This window comes from Lepisosteus platostomus, chromosome 1 (genome assembly GCF_059453375.1).
Source record: "Lepisosteus platostomus isolate fLepPlt1 chromosome 1, fLepPlt1.hap1, whole genome shotgun sequence".
Lineage (NCBI taxonomy): Eukaryota > Metazoa > Chordata > Actinopteri > Semionotiformes > Lepisosteidae > Lepisosteus > Lepisosteus platostomus.
In genome coordinates this window covers 68,374,043-68,392,890 of record NC_142611.1, presented here as the reverse complement: position 1 = coordinate 68,392,890, position 18,848 = coordinate 68,374,043, and the positions used below count along the sequence as shown (strand labels likewise).

General features: G+C 50.3%; 2 protein-coding genes across 2 annotated transcripts in view; one reads left to right on the top strand and one right to left on the bottom strand.

Moving 5' to 3' along the window:
• Window positions 1-4,112, bottom strand: part of ankrd52a (ankyrin repeat domain 52a) — a 42,740-nt gene extending 38,628 nt beyond the window's left edge. The window contains exons 1-2 of the mRNA XM_088634404.1: window positions 3,929-4,112; window positions 1,264-1,347 (exon numbers count right to left, since the gene is read on the bottom strand). Of these exons, the coding sequence (XP_088490530.1) occupies window positions 1,264-1,347; window positions 3,929-3,955 (111 nt within the window). The 5' untranslated portion in view covers window positions 3,956-4,112. The remainder of the gene's footprint in view (window positions 1-1,263; window positions 1,348-3,928) is intronic.
• A 1,183-nt stretch (window positions 4,113-5,295) lies between these two features.
• On the top strand, window positions 5,296-16,849 carry coq10a (coenzyme Q10A). The gene is made up of 5 exons (XM_088634610.1): window positions 5,296-5,991; window positions 11,045-11,200; window positions 12,109-12,301; window positions 12,585-12,686; window positions 13,075-16,849. Exons 1-5 carry the CDS (start codon window positions 5,864-5,866, stop codon window positions 13,240-13,242), a joined length of 747 nt encoding a protein of 248 aa, XP_088490736.1. The 5' UTR covers window positions 5,296-5,863; the 3' UTR covers window positions 13,243-16,849.
• The last annotated feature ends 1,999 nt before the right edge of the window (window positions 16,850-18,848 follow it).

Genomic DNA, 18,848 nt, shown 5'->3' with positions numbered 1-18,848 from the left:
GACAGCGACAATTTCAGCGCCGAAGCAGTCCAAGACGCGGCTCGGTTATCGAAAATGTTGGCTCAGACCTTGTAATCAGTTTTGATGGGGACATTCAGGACAACACAGCTGGAGAAGACGGGGAGCTCATGCTTTTTTTCCCCCACTACAGTAAGCCGAACAGGATACGCTCCGGATCGACTGTGGGGAATTGAGTGGGGCGAGCCCCTGACACAGCCACTTCCGGGACATCATCCCCACTCCTCAGCATACCAACTCCGGGCACTCCCAACTCCCACTGGGGCATCTGTGGGAAATCGGCACAGACAGATAGCACTGGACAGCAAAGCGCAGCCGGAGCGGGGCTGGTTTAGATCTGACGGTAGGTCCTTCACCCACAGAATCAAGTACCGCGTGAGGAGTATCTGACCAGCCGAACAATAAGGTCACTGAAAACAATAATGCACAGTGACTTGGCATCCTTCTGTTCCGATACCGAATCCTTTTCTAAGGTGATTTTTTTTTATCAGCCCCACGGAGTCAGAAGTTTTGACTTGCTGCGCAAAGGAAATCAAACCACCACAGACTTCGGATCCCGGAACAACAGGCAAATTAGGGAGGCTCGGATTGTGCAGAGGACTTTTTAAAACCGCGCCGCACACAGTCCAGGCTCGTCGGACGGGTCGGGGCCGGGTTACCTTCGCCGAAAACAAAGGAATCAGAGGTTCTACTAAAATCCCATGTTGCTCCCCTCCATCACAGCAGAAGAAGAAGCTGACAGGGCACAATTTTCATTTCAAGACGCTAATAGCACCAGATACACTTCCAAGAAATGCCATAATGCTTTTAGTTTTGAATTAATTTCAGGACTACTTAGTCTGGGAAAGATTCATCAGCTAATTTAGTTTTAACCCTTTGTGGCCTTTTTGTTTTTGCTCAAAACATGAACTTGTATGAATGCCTGCTTCAGAAGAGTTATTTAGATAGATAACTCAAAGTTGCATTCATTACTGTACAACAATATGTACAGGTAGCAATTTGGAATAGCAGGACTTGGCAGTCTGCTGCAGAAGGCCAGATTCAGGGCTCACAAAGGGCAGGGACTCGATTTGTAGAACGCCGCACAAAAGAGACATCACAAAGTGATCTATCGAATGTGCTCAGCAAGGCACACCAACCAAAGCCAGGCCCAATCGCCCACGAGCCATCACAAGAGAACCATTTGTTAATAATTATGGACTCCACCCGCGAAGAACGTGTCAAGAAAAAGACCGCAGTTCTCACCAGTGCATTGACATCTTCCTTCTTGTGCAACAACAATTGAACTTCTTCTGCATTCCGGTTAAATATAGCCTGGACCAGGGGGGGCTGCAAGACAAAACAAGACTCTTTCAGAGTTTAGAAATAACACACAAGCACTTAAACACCCTCTCATCCTCTCGGCAGACAGCATGGCTGGTCACTGTCCTAGGGAGAGCACAGCAGCTGGGGTACGAACAATAGCCACTGTTTCGGGCGAGGAACACCTGGACTCCTCACGTTCATACAATTCTATACATCCATCCGATGCCGTTTGATAAAGGCATTTCCTCGCACGCGCCGTTCTGCAATTTGGGTTTGTAGTTCAAGAACAGGAGAAAGGTTACACCGCCTGCTCGGCAGGAATGCATTGTAATAGATGCCACGATCTGACCCACCCATTTCTTGAAAGAAGCCAGTTTACCAGCTTCCACAACATGACTGGGTGGCTTGCTCCAGACTCCCGCCACCCTCTGCGTAAAGAGGGGTAGAGGGAAGCTGGCGTAACTTAAAATAAACAAACACGGATCACGACTTGAGCACTATTCAGGACTGCGCGCAGTGCGACTCGACTGGCTTTATCTTCTTTTCCCTCAAAGGGTTTTCCTGGAAAGGCAGATCTCATCTGCTTATTGCGGGGGGGAGTCAGGATGCTAACAATGGAAAGAGAAGGAGGCGTCTCCTACACCTTCGCCATAATACACAGAGCGAAAACATGGAAATACAGGGCTGTTGTCCTGTAAAGCAAAGCCCAGCAGAGAATGGAGGTTCCCCATCCGCCTTTGGCAGGGTGCAAATAAATAAATCGCAGGATTGTTAGGTCACAGGTTCACCGCACGATCTAGCAGAGATCACAGGATCCGAGCTAGAAGGACACAGAGTACCTCCCTCAGGTGCTCACACATGGCTCACAGGCCTTCAGAGGAAGATCTGCTCCTTCATTCACTTTGAGGAAAAAGCCAACTGTCTTCATTACCCCCCCCATACTGGTTAAGAGGGCCAAATTGATCTTTGAAGGGTGAACAGAACGCAGGGTTTCGAAAGACGGAGCAGGGATCCAGAGCACAGCGAGACCTCCCCACATCTTCAACACTCGCATCCCTCAGGCCCTGCCTGGCTTCAGGAGCTCCGCAGTGAAGACCTTCCTGTCACCCCTTGAAAGCCCTACAGCCCTAACTGTCAAACGGCTTCTAGGCCAGGCAAAGCACTCCAGGGATGTCCACTGTGTGGACACAATCCCTAACACTGCCGTATTTTTGCACCACACAGATCATATCACAAGAGGTTCTAGCAATACTCTCTGGGCAGAGGTGTCGGGTCTGGCTCGAGATTTAATGTTCTGAACCACGGGCTCTAACAGAGTGCACACGGGGGGCTGGAAGCATAACAGGCAAAGTTAAGACGACATATTTACACATTCGCCTTCTCTGCTTCCCAGTGCCTCGTCATTGCTCCAGGCAAAACCTGGAACGGCCTTAACAGCGACGTCATGGGAGCAGCAAAAACAACGACGCATATACACACACGTCACACTCAGACCAGGGTCAAAATCCACACCATGGACAGTATAAAATGTGTGGCTCATTAGTTTCATGCCCACTGCACCACAAAACGTTTTAAAAGATCGGTAATATTGTATTTATAAAACGTCCGATTCATCTGCCAGGGCGCCTTGTTTCGGCTCACGGATGGGGCTTTGGGCGCTGACCGGAGACGCGCAGTGTTGAGCTCAACACCCCGGCCAGGCGCAGGCACCTTCAGGTGCTCGGACATCTTCAAACACACACTCCCGCGTTTCTTGGCAACCTCCCCGTCTCCCTTCCCAACGACGGCGGGGGGGGGGGGGGGACAATTCACCCATTAATATTCTTTCGCTTTTATTTTAAGATAGGCAGGTGAGCCGCGACCCTACAGATTAATGGGTGGGCCGCCAGCCCTCAGTTTACCGCTTAGACCAATTGCAACGGAATCGCTTTTGCCAAATGTCTTTCCTCTAAATGTGCAAGCGTCTGGAAAAAGGTTGTGTCAAAATTACAAAAAAAAAAAGACCTGCGTTCAGCTAGCCTCGGCAGCATCACTAGCCAAAAACGTTCCGCCTCACCATGCAAACACACATAAAAACGACGTTGTCTAGGTACAGCGCTTTAGATTCCCGGACAATCGTAGAAAAAGATGCATTTTCATAGTTGCAGAATTTTTTTTTTTAAGCATGGAAAAGAGCTAAATATTTCCGGGAACCGAAAGCGGCGGAAAAACCCCCTTCTGTGTCTGACATTACAACCCGGAGACGGGAGTGCGCGTCCCTCATCCCTCGGCCGCAGCTGCAATTGGAAAAAAAAACTACACGATTGAGACAGCGCACAAAAGTCACACAAAGAAACGGTCGTTAAGAGAAAATCCAGATCTAACACCAGCCGCGACTGCGACCCAGTCCTGCCCTGCCCGGGGGGAGTTTTAAATACGAGGAGATTTGAGGGGGGGGAAAATGTGACGCGAAAAAGGACGTCGAGGGGCCTACAGCCGCCGGCCTTTCCTAGTCAGCCCGGGCCGAGGTCTCAGCCGCCCGCCCTCCGGAAAAGAAGCGGAAAAAAAAAAACCCGATCGTTATTTCCACCGCGTTTCTCCCCTCCGCACGTCGCGGGTCCCTCACCTGGTCAGTTATGTTGAGTATTCCCATCTCCCGGACTCAATCAGGGCGAAGCTCCTTCATCAGGATGGGCTGGAGAGGTAACTGGCGGTAGTTTTATTATGATTATTACTGAGGAACAGGGTCGCTCGGTATCAGTGCGCTCGCTGTTGTTTATTGCTGGTAGACTGGAAGGGAGGGGGAGGAGGAGGAGGAGGGAGGCTGGGGGGGGGGCACCGCCTACAAGAGCGGCGGCGAGCGACAGCGCCACCCCCTGGCGGGACCGAGCAGCGGCCGCTAAGGCTACCGCCGGCTCCGAGGTGCTCGGAAACGAGACCCAGGCTGCGCTGCGTGGGAGTAATTAATTACGCCGCCTGTAATGAAGGAGGGAGCGCTAGGGGGACTTCACTCTGCTGCTGCGGCTAATTATAGCCCTTACTCGCAATACACAAACAGGCCGGGTCACACGATCCCAGATTTTCCTTAGGCGGCCTTCTGAAAGGGGAGCCGGGAGACCCGTCTGGAAGAAACAATGAGGACCGATAGTTTGAACGGGGGGACAATTTAGAGGCTGATTCCCACGCCGGAACGCAGACAGAAGATAACTACGTCGCGAACAGGGAGGGGGATTCGGGTTTCTACGTTTCAGCGGAATTAATCTCCGCTTCGCGTTCAGCGACGCAGGAAGAAAAGCCTGTTGACGGATCCCGACTGCACCCCTGTCCCACGGACAGTGCGTCACGTGTGCACAGTTCCGAATAAAATCGAAACTGAGCGGTCTTGTGCCCAGGAAAGCGCTTTCGTTTATGCCGGGATCCCGGATTCACAATGCGAAAGTACCGAGGACAAGCAGGGCGTGACTCTCTCTCATCATCTCCCCAGTCGCCACATCCCAGCCCCGTTTAATCTCTCGGTGACGCAGCAGGAGCCAAGAACCTTGTCCAAACCTACAAGACAGGTTGCAGGGTTTGGTTTTGGAGGCGTCCTTGCACCCCGGATTAGTGTGACAGAACTAAGCGCCGAGCTGCGCTGCGTGTGCAGGCTGGTCTCGGTCTGTGAGGAAGACTGAGCCAATAAAGCCCATATCGAGGCAGCTGGTGCAAGCGGCCACATTCATCAGCTCTTATGTGTGAATAAACCTTGGGCGGCAGACCTAAGAGACAATAATGATCTCTGATTTATCGATATTCAGCTTTTTTTACTGCAAACGACGAATATGCACGATTCTTTATATATACTATTATCCATATTAATAATATTTTATATAACTTTACAAAAAACAACTTAGAATATCCTGCAGTTGAAATATTTTAAATAATCCCATGAAATGTTTCATGATACTGTTCTGTACTTGGTGTTTTTAAACTTTAAAAAAATATTTTTTTCCCCCAAGATAAGCAATTCGGTCGCGGCTCGGGAAGGTTCAGAAAACTACCCATCCCAGAAGGCTTTATTCTCGCCCTCCCAACCGGACGTTGTCACGCTCTCGGTTTTACGCAACACCCATTCCAGGGGGTTGGCCTAGCAACTGTATGACGTAACCTCCAGTGACAGTGAGAGGCGACTGAGCCGGTATCTGGCGGAAGGTCGGGATTTGGCGAAGAGGACGACGGACGTACAAAACAGAGAAAAAAAGGAAGAAGCAGTCACAAAAATGACAACAAATCGCTGACAGCAACTTGATTTTTGGGTACTACATGAAGGTCACCTATTTTGGAAAGCAACAGCCGCTATTTTTAAATGTTGGGTTAATCGATCGTGTCCTGGCTTCGTGATATCGTATAGTTTGTAGTATTAGCTGCTCCGGAAAAATAGTAAAACCGAGGGACCGTCCCGGGAGAGAAGAAAGGAGCCTCCTGGACTGCGGAGGGCTGCTTCCTGCCGTCGACGGGGCTCTTTCGGGGAAGGGGGGCATCTGAGGAGAAAGGAAACATCCACCCCCGTTTCAGGGACCTGGCCATGGCCGTCGCGCGGCGGCTGCCCATGGGCGTGCGGACGTTCAGCGAGCTCCTCGAGATCGCCACCCTGGGCACGAGCCGGTCCGCCAGCCGAGTGGGGTCCCGTGCCCGAGGAAAACAGCCAATCAGGTGAGAGAGAGCCCCGCTGCCACGAGCAAAACAAACGGCGTCAATGAGAGAGGGGCGCGTGGGTCCGCGTCCGAGACAAAGCGCAGATACCGCGCGGGTGCTTGTAGACCTGGAGCAGGTCCGTAAGGTCTGACCCCGACCCGGCCGGCGTCCAGGTCTCTGGCGTGAGTATGTCGGGGGGTTTCCTCGGGAGCAGAACTTGGTCCCCCTTCTAACTTTGAGTCAGATTCCGAAGGGGTTACTGGGAGGAACCGGTCTAAATATCCACAGGCCACCCTGTCAGTTCAGCCCGGCGCAGTGCGGCTGGAAATGTTACACCAGGGCCTCTCGTCTCATCCCTTCTGGCGTTTGCAGGCAGCGCATACGCCCGAGAAACGCTTGAGAAGAACATTTTGGGGAGAAAAAGAAAACACGCTGTTATGTCGGCTCCACTACACCGCGTTTGATCTCTTTTGCCAAAACGTGGTGCTCAGCCCGCAGTGTTGTTTCCAAGGGTTTAGTCTTCCGTGCTGAGCGGGGGAAACCGGTCGTAGCGCCTTGGCGTGTTTTCGGCACTGAAACCGTGACACAGCGCGGAGGAATGCTGCCGTCCCGCGGCGCGTGGCCGTGTGGACGTTCTTGTTTCACTCAGAGTTTTGACGGGGACCCGAGTGAAGGTCGGTCCAGTACTTCAGATCGGGACTAGCAGAATGCGGCTCCAGTCTCCTCGTTGTGAAAGGCACATCAGTGTAAAGGGAGAACACAACCCATGTAAACAAGTCGTTCAACAACGGGGGGGGGGGGGGGAGTTCTTTACACGAAGGGTTGTGGGTGGATGGACCAAACAACCTATTGATGCTGCAAATGCTGAATCCTTCCCATTAAGCTTCCTCCAGCCACCTAAAGAAAACAGGCCCAAGTCAAGGATGTCAAATCGCTAGTCTGAGGAGAGGGGAAAACTCTTGTAGGGTTTGCATCTGAACAGTGGCTCCTGTGTCGGGTGGCTGGCAGGGCTTCAGGCCAGACCGGCAGAGGGTGACCTTCCAAACTGGTGCAGCGAGTTAGTGTTGGTGCAGACAGACAGAGGCTTCAGGAGACCTTGACGTTAGACCTTGTCTGACAGTGTGTCACATGCCTCCCATTCCCAGCAGCTGTAGGGGGAGCAGCGCGTGGGGGCGGGGGGGGGGGTCTCCTGTAAGACCTGTACCCCCCTGTGAACTCTGACCCCGGAAGGGGTCACCAGCCACCCAAGCCTGTAGATCCCTCCCCCTGACCAATGCATGGCCTTCATGGAATTAGGGTGGGAGATGTTCTGTGTGCTCAGATATAGTCCTTTTCACTTCACAGTGTGGCTTTTCACCTGAGCTATGCCAGTGCAGCCTTGGGGCTTAAGATTACTGTGGCACCGCTCAGGGCAAGACTGAGATCTCAGATCTAGAATTCCGTACACTACAGGCCCGAGTCCTCGGATTGTTCCTCCCTTGTTGTCTGTGTAGGCAGAAAGCAGGAGTCTTTACAGTGTTTTTCAGTGGGTGTGTTCTTTTTGGAAGCGGCTTCATCTGTTTCTTATTCACGTGAATGTGGGGGAAAAAAAAGCCTTTCTCCTTAACTGAAAACAGCAGGACTTTCTTTTTTTTCAGATTCTGCACAGAAAACAAAGTAAAAAAAAAAACCAAAACAATTCCCCGCTGTTGACTCATACGGTAAAATAACATCGGCCCACACTCACAGAAGATCTAAATCCCTCACAGGTTTTTTTTTTATTTGCAGCTGCTTCTGGCACTGTTGTGCGATTGTCCACATGGGCATTTTCCTGTTATCAGCGGGGTTTTGTCGTGCGCCGTCTACCCGGTGAAACTCAGGTCGGCAATATGGAGGTCGAATGTTCCTGCTTTCTTGTCCTTGTGCTGAGCACCAGACCCCAGTGTGTGCGCCGCCTGAAGAGACTCTCCGCCTGGCGGTGCCGCTCGGCGAGATCGCTGCGCTGTTGTGTGTTTTTGGGGGGGGGGGTGCGGACTTGGCACCCTCGGGGGTGCTCTGTGAATAAGGTGCCTGCAGCAGGGTGGCAGGGTGGCAGAAAGGGGGCGCCGCAGGAGGTGGGTGACGCACGCTGTCACCCGGGGCTGCTGGGGGGCCGCCGGCGTGTCATCGTGTCTGGTTTGTTTTTCCAGTGTTTGCTCACCGCAGGCGGAGCTCTCCCTTAAGCCAGGGAGCGGGAGGCTTGCAGTGCAGCTCAGCTTTTAGACAAACAGACAGCGCAGCTCCGCGGGTGCGGGCGAACCTGCTCGCGCCAGTCAGGCTCAGGCCCGGCCCGCCCGGCTCGGGGCTGGCCCCCAGAACCAGAACCGCTCGAGAGACGGGCTGAAAGAGGAGCTGTCGTCCACACCGTGACTGGCGAGAACTCAAGGAGGCAAAAGCCCCCCCCGAACGTGGATATCCCCAGGGCAGAGTTAGCTTTGCCTGTGCTTTCCAGCCCAGTGGGGCAAATGGTGGCGTGAGTTGGCTGGATACTGTGGTACCAGTGTGGCTCCTCATCACTGTTGTGAGAACAGGGTGTTACTGGCCATTAGCTTTAACATGAAACATTTCTGCCCTTCATCCATTGACCTTGTTGCACAATAAAAGAGCCTTCACTAGCTTCCCCATAGTGTCTGCTGTGAAGAGTTCTGCATCATTTATACCCTAAAGTGCAATAGGTTTTAAGCATTAATTACACGAGGTAGAGAAGCATCCTAACTCATTGCTTTTTTCCCTATATTATTTTTCGTATGTGAGAATGGGCAGACGGTTTGGTTTTTGTACTGACGTGACGTGAGGCCTGAGAACCGGAATCGGTGGGCCCGAGTGGCAGGAAGGTGAAAGGTCAGGACGGAGGCAGCGAGCGCTCGCTGGGCTCTCTGATGAGCAGACGGGAACGCTGGCTGCTCAGGGAATGAGAGAATCCTATCGGCATCCCGGACGGATGGCAGGCCGAGGGGGGCGGTTGGCGCTGCTGCCTTACGGGTCCAGGGGTCCTGGGTTCGATTCAGGCCCCGGAAACCGGCGGTGTGGAGTTTGTATTTTCTCCCTGTGTGCACTTCCGTTTCCTCCCAGAGACGTGGAGGCACTCAATTCTCCCTCCCTGCTTCCTCCCCCGGTCCCATGAGCAAGGGAGGGAGCTGGGCCCTGCCCTGCCCTGCCCTGCCCTGCCCTGCCCTGAATGGGTCTAGTGCCCGTTCGTCCTGCACTCAGATCTGAGTACAGATTGCGCAGACAGATCTAAAAAGAGAGATTACATTTCAGACCCAGTGCTGACAGGCTCCCAGGCCTGCCAGTATAAACATGATGTGTAGCTTATGACTGATTTTATGACCATTGCAACTACATGGATTTTTCGTGGTGTTTCCGTATTTGATGACGGGGTTGTGTGTCTACGGCGGCAGCCTTCTGGCCAGTTGGCCATTTCTGAGAGAGATGTAGTTCTCATTTGACCTTTCTGAAAGGACTGCTCAAACAGGGCTGCCCTGATCAAGCTCAAGGGAAGGGCTTCGGTGATGGAGGCCTCAGGACACTGGGCAGCACTGGGTCTCTTCCTAATCCTAATCTCTGCTCAGCATCCTGACCCTGGGGTCGGCAGGAGTGGCACCTGAACTGCGGGAGCCCTCCTGTGAAATGTCTTGTCAGGTCCGGCTGCTTTCCCTTGCGCACTACCTCAGGGCCCTGGCTGCAGAACTGGCCCTAGACTGGGGACAAGAGCCCGCAGGTGGCCAGGAAGTCTCAGGGCCCAGCTGGGCAGCAGGCAGAGGAGTACCCTGCAACTCAAAGCCTGTCAGCCCCAGACAGTATCAGCCAGTGATACTCCTGCTCACAGTCTGCTGATGATAATAATAATAATAATAATAATAATAAACTTTATTTTATATAGCGCCTTTAAAGGTGGCTTCTCAAAGCTCTTAGAGACAAGATGTCTGGGCAACAGGACATCCTACCAACCCTAATCCTCACCTGTGCCTCTGCAAATGCGTTTTGTTTTCTAAAGTAGCCCTTCAACACTCCCCATAATCCAGTAACTAACAATAACAGGGACAGAAGAACTGAGGTCTGCCCCCTCATGAGAAGTGTTTGACTAATCCTGCCTTTGTGCTCATTTGTTACCGGGGCAGCTATTTCAAAACACACTCTGTGCAAACAGTCTGAGCCGCTGTGTCTTACGCAGTCTGTGAGCGAAGGGGTTATGCAACTAGCAGTGGGGCAGCGTTACGCGTTACTGGCATGTGGGCTCATTCATGCATTTGCACAGACGCCCAGGCATGTGGGGATCACAGAGACAGTCCAGCTCCTCCGCAGCGTGGCTGCTCTGATACTGACCACACTGACCAGTCTTTCGTGGCTGAAATGCTGAGTTTCAGTAACTTGCGCAGGGTGTTTCCCTCGGCTTCCCACCCTTCCGCAGTCTGGGCTGGGGTTACAAACCAGTGCAGTGGACAATGTGTCCGTGTCCTGCTGGCGAGCTGGATCACAGAGCGATCGAGTCCTGCAGGGGACTGGATAGGAGCCACCCTGCTGAGCTACATGAGAGATCGGTCATCGCCGATACTTCCGTGCTCTAGAAGTGTCTCAAATCACATTGAGGGTCAATATTTGCATATCGTTCTACTGCAGTAACAGCAGGAATCCCACTGTGTTTCGGAAGGGCTCTCGGGAAACATCAAAGCCGTTCCAGTCTAACATTTCCAGAGGTTTGTTATCTGACTATAGCTGTCTATAGTCTTACTACTACCATGATTCTGATGAGAGGGTTATTTTTTAACACTGCTTCAAAAAATAATCTAACCATGAATTAATAATGCCAATATAGAAGTCAGATTAATGATGGTTAGACAATACGATGTGGTGACGTCACATCGCTTTGAAGCTCTTAAAATCCTGGGCAATGTTTTGCTTATAAACAACTTAAATTTCTCCTGATGTGGCTTGGAAATTTGACCTGGCTGCCACTCAACGCGTTGCCACCTCGAGTTGTTTTTGTTCCGTGTAAATGAGTTCCTGTGGAATTACTGGGTGAATGAGAAGTGAACCAGCCGAAATCTTGCAGGCACCTGTCCTCCTGTGGGATTCTAATGACCCGGGCTCCCAGAATGCTTTGCTGCCTAGACTGGGACACACCCATCCCTCACAGCCGGTCGTTCATCAACCTGAGCAACCCGCTGACCAACAAGAGGAAAGAGTACTCTGAGCGCAGGATACTGGGGTAAGGCCGCCCACCTCTGCTAGCTCAGGGTTGACTTTCTAGTTCCGTTAGGCTTTCTTTTAACATGCTCATGCTTTAACCAGCATTTAAAGTACCTATCTGTGTTTTGGAACGAATCACTGCATGCCTAGTCACAGGCATAAAGCCACCGTAATGCCTCGTAAAACAACGGTCAAGCTACTTCTAGTTATAAATGAAAGTCGAACTTGGTCACGAGCATACAGCCACCCTGTATCTTCCTGTGGCAGGTGACGCGGAGGCACAGGCCTGCCAGACCGCGTGACGGGAGGTCTGAGCGAGGAACCCGATCATGTGGGTCATCCTTCAAGTTCCAATTACATTGTCGTGCCTTTGGCTTTCAGCGTATCGGCTGCTGACCTTTGATCAGTAACCCAGGCCATCAGCAGACTAGATGGATGAGAACAGCCAAGGTGTCATTTATAACCAGGTCACTGAACAGCTGCCCAATAGGTCACAGTCTGTTTTCAGTGTGGACATGCTCGCAGACGTGTGTGCCGCCTTTCCTAACTTGCCGCTTTGGTTAAAAGACAGATCCCAGTAGATTCTGCCATAATCTCCCCAAAGGCTAAAGGAAATTGAGAGGGTGATCATATGCTTTCGAGACAGAATTGGCTCTTTCTAGTTCTATGAGGAGTGTACAGTAGGTCTCGGTACGTAACAGTGGCACATACAGTGTCAGCATGCTGACTGATATCCGGTTCAGCAATGTCAGTCACAACTGCATTTTGATATTTAATTCCATCTATGTGCTTACGGACATTAAGACTCTCTTTCACCCCATTGCCAGCACATCCCTTCAGTGAAGAGAAAGCAATCTTTGCCTGTTGGCAATGTGGTTGACGTGTTTCTGCCATGAGAATTAATCTTGTCCTTCTCTTTCTGGGCAGGTACTCTATGCAAGAGATGTATGATGTTGTGTCCAATGTAGATGACTACAAGCACTTTGTGCCCTGGTGCAAGAAGTCTTTAGTGGTTTTCAAGAGATCTGGTCACATCAAGGCCCAGCTGGAGGTGGGCTTCCCCCCGATTGTCGAGAAATACACCTCCATGATCACCAACGTGCGCCCCCATCTCGTCAAGGTACCCTTGCTCTCTCGCATTGTCACAGACAACCAGCAGCGCCCTGGACCAAACAGAGCTGTGATTATCTGCTCTCCAGGGCTCGGGGGAGGGAAGACGTTCTTAGCTTTTCATTCTGTTATCCACCCTGTATCTTCAAGAACAGTCCGAGTGCTCTTCACATTAGAAGTTAAACGGGTGCCATCTTTTCAGATTCTTTAACATAAAAAGATTTGCTGCCTTTCCATTGCCAGATGGCGTTGTCAGCTTGAAGGGTAGGTCTTACCTCTGTCTGGCTCCCCAGGCGGTGTGCACTGATGGCAAGCTGTTCAACCACCTCGAGACGATATGGCGCTTCAGCCCTGGCATCCCCGGATACCCCCGCACCTGCACTGTCGACTTTTCTGTGAGTGGCACCTTTGTTCCCCCCTAGAGGCTGGGCAGATGGCCTTAGCGGGCATACTGGCACAGAGAGGCGTTCAGCGCTTCAGTGCCACACCTTTGTCTTCTATTCTACCTGTTGTTGTCCAGCCCGTTTTCCCGGGAATCGCGGAGAGCCCAGGGTCTTTTACGGCCACCAGAAATTCGAGGAGGTCAGATCGTAGTCTGTAGACTCCTCGTGTCCTTCATCCCTGGCCCAGTCATACTTCCTAAGACACCTGTTTAAGCACTTTTTCAGTTCAGCTTAAAACGCCACCCCTTGCTTGGCTCTCATCACTGCCAAACAGTTTTTGTAGTCGAGCAGAAACGAAAGTTCTGTTTTCTGTGACGGTTTTTCTCTCCGCCCCCTGCAGATCTCCTTCGAGTTCCGCTCGCTGCTGCACTCCCAGCTGGCCACCGTGTTCTTCGACGAGGTGGTCAAGCAGATGGTGGCCGCCTTCGAGCGCCGGGCGTTGAAGCTATACGGGCCCGAGACGCGCATCCCCCGAGAGCTCATGTTCCACGAGGTGCACCAAACGTGAGGCCGGGGGCAGCCACGACCCCCCCCAGCCTGATCTGTGCCACCAGACGCCCAGTCCCATCCCACACCCCATGCACACTGCTACGATTACCCGGGGGGGGCACAAGCCCCAGAGTGCCCCCAGAGGAGCTCAGAGCGGGTGGAGCCGTTCCAGTCTTTACCATCGGCCTCCGGCGGCAGCGCGGCACACATCCACACCGTGTCCACACCACACGGACCAACAGTTCCGGCCACATTCATGCGCGGGGTTCCCCGCGCCTGTAGTGACAGGGGAGCCCTTGTACTTTTTACACCTAGCTCTTTTCATCGGAGACCCCAAGAGGAAGGGTGAGAAGGAATAGTAGGGGAGCCGTCACACCACTTCGTGTGGAAAGTGGTTGCGGTGCAATACAGGAAGCGCAGTGCTACAGCGGCGTGGAGGGAGGGTGCTTTGACCGGATTCATGGAGGTTCTGCGGGCCCCAGGGCCTCCGCAGTCTGCTGTCGGAGACCTTTCTTCCTCCAAATAATAAACACACATTCCTGCTGTTGAGTCATGTGTAGAGGATGTGCATGGCAAGCCGGTTGGATAGTTAGAGGTTTGCAGCAGCCCTATGCCCCTCTGCACGCTATCCTCGTAGATCGCTCCCAGGCTTAATCCGATACCGAGCTTCAAAACCAGGAATGCTGCTTCCTTGGGCAGATCCTGTTTTTTCCCCGATTCTCTAGTGCTTTCCACTTTTCTCTTCCCTTTTATTTGAGCCAGTATATTATATTCAGAAGTTCTCCCATAACCCCACGCAGTCAGATAAAGACGTGAAGAAATAGCTTTTTTTTTTACCCCAAAGAAGGGGATTGATTTTGATTCGGAACAAGTCATACAGAAGGTCATTTTCTTTCTGTGACTTTTGTGCAGATCAGAAAAATACAACTATTAAATGTCTGCGCTTTTTTAATTGAAAGTGATCTTACTGTTTGAATATTGATCTAAAAACAGCAGTAAGAAGTTGCCGAAGAATCAGTGGTACGCCTTTGCTCTTTTAGGGCTGTGTTTTGGCATTTTAAGGGTTCAGAAACATGGTAGGTGCCTTTTGAAGTTCAATATCAGTGAATGAGAAAGGTCAGCAGAGCACACATTTCCAAGCATGCAGGACACTAGGATCATTTTCAGTCCTCGTTTGTGTGTGTGTGTGTGTGCAAAGCCATATCTACAGTCAGCAGGCTCTGATTGAGGTGGCCTGTGAAGGGGTCAGAGGACATACCCAGGCAACAGATCAGCAGAGAGCTCTCGTCATTTCTTCCTGCTTTAGAAAAACAGGACCTCTGGGAGTAATCTAGCAGGCCCAGTGCAGTGTGGTTCCCACTTTCAGATGCTACGTGTTATAATCCCGAAGTCTGCTCATTCCACTCCTGCCCGAGATTTATTTATTGCTCTTGCACACTTGCCATTAAACATGGAGTCCCGGCTTTAACTTATAATCACAAAGACAGTTTGTTAGTTATGTGCAAAAAAACTGATAAACAGTTGCTCGTCCCACAATTCCCTGCAGACGCTTCCGGGACGTGCAGGAACTGGAGCAAATCGCAAAAAAAGGTCCAGTACATTTCACGCACGAGAGTTCGGCTGAGGCATGGTAAACCCTGGAATGGCTGAAACCGCCCTGAAAACCGCTCACAAGGCATTTACCACATCTTTGAGGCAGCCATTCCCTTCCATTGAAAAACCTATGGACTCTGTTGCAGTCGGGACAGCAGCACCTAACGCGAATGTAGGAGCTTCCCACTTGTTCCTCACAGGCGGCAGCTGAGAAGCTTTCCACCTAGGTGCAGCTGGACAACTCCTGTCCTCTTGGGCTGCAGCGACTCCTGGTTTCCATTCTGTCCGAGTTTTCCGTTGCTGGATTGGAATGTGCATTTATCTTAAGTGGACCAACACTGTTCTTCCAGGACTGAGGCAGCCGTGGGTTTAACAGTGCCCAGCTCGAGCAGCCTGCCATCCTGGCCCAGGAGAGCCACGAGGGCTTTCTTGTTTGCACTCCAGGCAAACTATCCCTCTCTTCATTGAGACCATTATCGATCAGATTCCTCAGGGCCTATCCCATCTTTAGCCTCTGATTGAAGAAACGTACAGAACGCATGGACTGCATTCTCCAGGAGCAGGGCTGGAGGGCACTACCACTAGATGACAGGAGTTGTACCCCTGACGGTACTTGCAGTAGTTTTTTCTGGGGGGAATCTGTATTGACTGAAATCTACTCGAGTCTAGATATAGTGGTAAAGGCTTTGTGATCCTTTCTGGTATCCAGGCTGGCCGCATGAGCAGCTGTGTGTGGGAAATGCCATGGTCCTTTCAAGGTTTTTCTAATTTCTTCTTTCAGGGCTGCCAGTTTTGGAAGATTTTTCTGCCATAAAAGCTTGCCGTTCGCCTTCTCTTGCACTGACAAAAAAAAACTGAACCACAGGATTAACGTTCATGAAGTCTCCGTTTTCTCAAAAAGGAAAAGGACACAGTGTTCGAACAGGTTGCTCACGCAGCGTCACTCTGCTGCAATTGAAATAGTTTCCTTTAATGACTCGGGCACTAAACTAATCCGCCCAAGCCATTCCTTTTATTTGTGCATTGTCATTTGGTACCATAGGTGCCTTCAGACCAAATATCTTTATTTTAAGAGATCAGCAGCATGGTGGTGACATCAGCTGGAGATTGTCATCTACCTCTTTTAAGTGCATAATTAGAAAATGATTTGAACTAATTCAATGATCAGGTATCATTTCAAGTAAAAAGTAGCTGTGGCCCAGCAAAGGTAATCTAAAGTTTCAAAGTGGTTAACAGCAGCTCACTGGCTGCCCTGCTCATTTTCCATTAAGGCTGTCAGGCTGCTTTTCTGGAGTACTGGAAACAGGATTATGTTTCCTTTTGGCCAGGATCTGTGTTTTTTGTTTTGGACAGTTTTTGTTTCAAAGTGTCCGGGTTTCAGCAACTTTTGAAACGGACCATCTCCACACCACATCTTACGTGTCTTAATATAAAGAAATGTCTTCAGCAACTTAGGTGTCCAGTTAAGCAACAAAGACCTCCAGTTCAATAAACACACATGCCCCTCCAAGACTGGCAATCCTGAATCAAGCATTTAAAAATGGGAAAAAAAACATTTTCAAGTTACATATGTAAGTACGAGGAACTGCTGAGTACTGTATATTTGTAATACTGTAATGATGGGAACTACTCTAAAAAAAGTGTGCTTATGTACACATGCTGCCTAGCTATAAATCTAGTTTGAAAGAGGATAAATAAATTATATATGAAATATAGGCTTAATTTTAATGTTTGTTTTAAGGAATGAAAGCATGATGTATAATGAGACTTTGTGTTTTTAGAGAGAATTGTTGTACAGTATTAGTTCACATTAGGAGGCAGTGGGAGCCAGTTCTGGTTTTTCACTGGAGCTTGATTAAGTGTGCCTGTGGCGAGGCAGGGTAGGTTATCAGACTGCCAGGAGCACATGGAAGAGCTCAGCATGGTCTGCATTTGGGGAATTCATTTCCAGTCCTGTTAAGAGCTGTGCGTCAGGGTGTTGCTTCTTACCAGACTCATATCTTTACACTCAGGGTATTAAAAGGTAAACCGTGTCCCCTGTCTGCCTTGTGGTCATTATCTTGGAGACTCTGCCCATCTCAAGTCTCACCTCGGCCCCCGTGTCCTGCTTCCATCACAAACCCCTTGCACAGCAGCCTGGATCCAGGGAAAAACCATCTCTCTTCCGGCGAAACAATAACAGGCAAAAGAAATGCAAGGGACCTTCCTAACGTTATTTTCAGAGGAATTGGCATCTACGCCGTGTCTGCTAGAAAACAGTTAGCAGTAGAAAACTTAAATCAGCCCTCGATATCTTCAGCACGTGGCTGGTGCCCATCAAGCTTTCACTCGTGACAGGAGTCCTGGAAGGAAGCACGTCTAGGAACGGCATACTCCAACCCGTTGGTAAAAGTGAGTGGTGCACATTATCTAAACATTAAGGAATTATTTCTTTTTTAAAAAAAAAAGTTTTAACATTGAATTCCTGTAACCTTCCTGAATAGCAGCACCTCATCTAGCGAAACCTTAAATTAAAAGTAATTTGAGTGCAGGCATTTAGGTCAGCAGGTCTGGGTGTACAGAGCTATGGGTTTAACTGGGTTTCATTCCAGTGCCTCCCGGCACCGAAGCAATGAAACTGAATCGGTTTCACGAGGCGTTCGTGTTGTCGCAAGCCCCAGAAGACTCCGCCGTGCCTGAAGGATTCGGTCTCCCCCACAGTAATTGTGTTGCCACGCAGTTGCCATTCCCCTTGACAGGGTTCGCTCTTCCTCATAGCGTCATTCAGTAAATACTGACGCGGGCCCCATCACAGTCAGACACATCTGTTCTGAAACCTTGCAGACGGTGCCAACCACAGTGCCCAATGGGATTTTTTTTTAAAGTTTGTTGGTCAACAGAATAAAATTATATTTGAAATAAAAAAGTGCGTTCTGCCTCCGTCTTCATTTTTTTACACAGAAATGGATAAAGACAGACAGTCTAATAATAATAATACAAATTTGAATGTGAGTAGTTTTAGTTTACGATATGTCCTGAATTCACAAAGATGCATCAAACTTTGACCTAGGTTCTTAGAAAAGCAAAATCTAGTAGAAGTAGAACACTGACACAAACCCCCCCCCCAAAAAAGTTTTATGTTGCTACTAAAATCTGTAGCAGTGACATCCAGGCCATTTTTAAAAAGGTATGAACAGCTCAGGTATTATGAGATGCCCACATGTACTGTAGGAATAGCAGTGAGGTACGATATTGCTTCATGTTAAGCCCCCCACAATGGTGAGCTGCCGCTGCTGCCTGATCGTCCTGCTTTGTCTACGAATCGAGAGAAATGTCAAACAGTTCAAAGCAATAGTTTGAGAAAACCGCTCGCTCCTCGGTGGCTTCATAAGATGCGTCATCTACGTTTTACCAGCAACTGATCATACTTGAAAACCAGGCAGCTAGAGATGAGACAAGTCCTCAATGTCACACACGGGTCAAAAAGCGTTCCGCAGGCTCTCGGAACAGCAAATAAAGTTAGAAAAAAGGAGCGATAACAGTGTGGAAAATCTTGAAAATCAAAATCCCTCTATTTCCTTTCCGGCCATCTTGTTGGCTTCGACTTTCCCAAAGGCACAGGGCAGGGGGGCAATAAAACCAGCCGCCCAGGGTGACCTGAGCAGCTCTGCAGCGGGGCCCGAGCGGGGCTGGCCGGGGCACAGTGGAAAGAACGTGGAGCAGCTGGGGGCCTGGTGACGCGCCGGCCAGGACACGGCCCTGTTAGGAAGGACGAGGAGGGCCAAGCCTGAGCAGACCAGAGGCATCTGGGACAACTATTTATAACAGCAGGGAGGCAGACAGCCCCCCAAAATAGCCCAGCCCTGCGCCTACATGCTCATACAGATACTGCACAGCCAGTCTCTCCTAGCACAATGTTCTCCTCATTAATCTGCTCCTGGAAAGCTGTTAATCATGCACAAAACATATTCCAATGACAAAGAAACATTTACAATGTATCATAGCCAGTATTTAAGCTTGGGAGTTTGAAAACAGAGTGCTACCAAGCCTTTA

Excerpts from the sequence above, each read along its gene's own strand:
- coq10a (XM_088634610.1), top strand. The coding sequence starts at position 5,864 with ATGGCCGTCGCGCGGCGGCTGCCCATGGGCGTGCGGACGTTCAGCGAG. Across the intron at positions 11,201-12,108 it reads TCTGAGCGCAGGATACTGGG|GTACTCTATGCAAGAGATGT; the intron begins GTAAGGCCGCCC and ends CTTTCTGGGCAG. Across the intron at positions 12,302-12,584 it reads TGCGCCCCCATCTCGTCAAG|GCGGTGTGCACTGATGGCAA; the intron begins GTACCCTTGCTC and ends CTGGCTCCCCAG.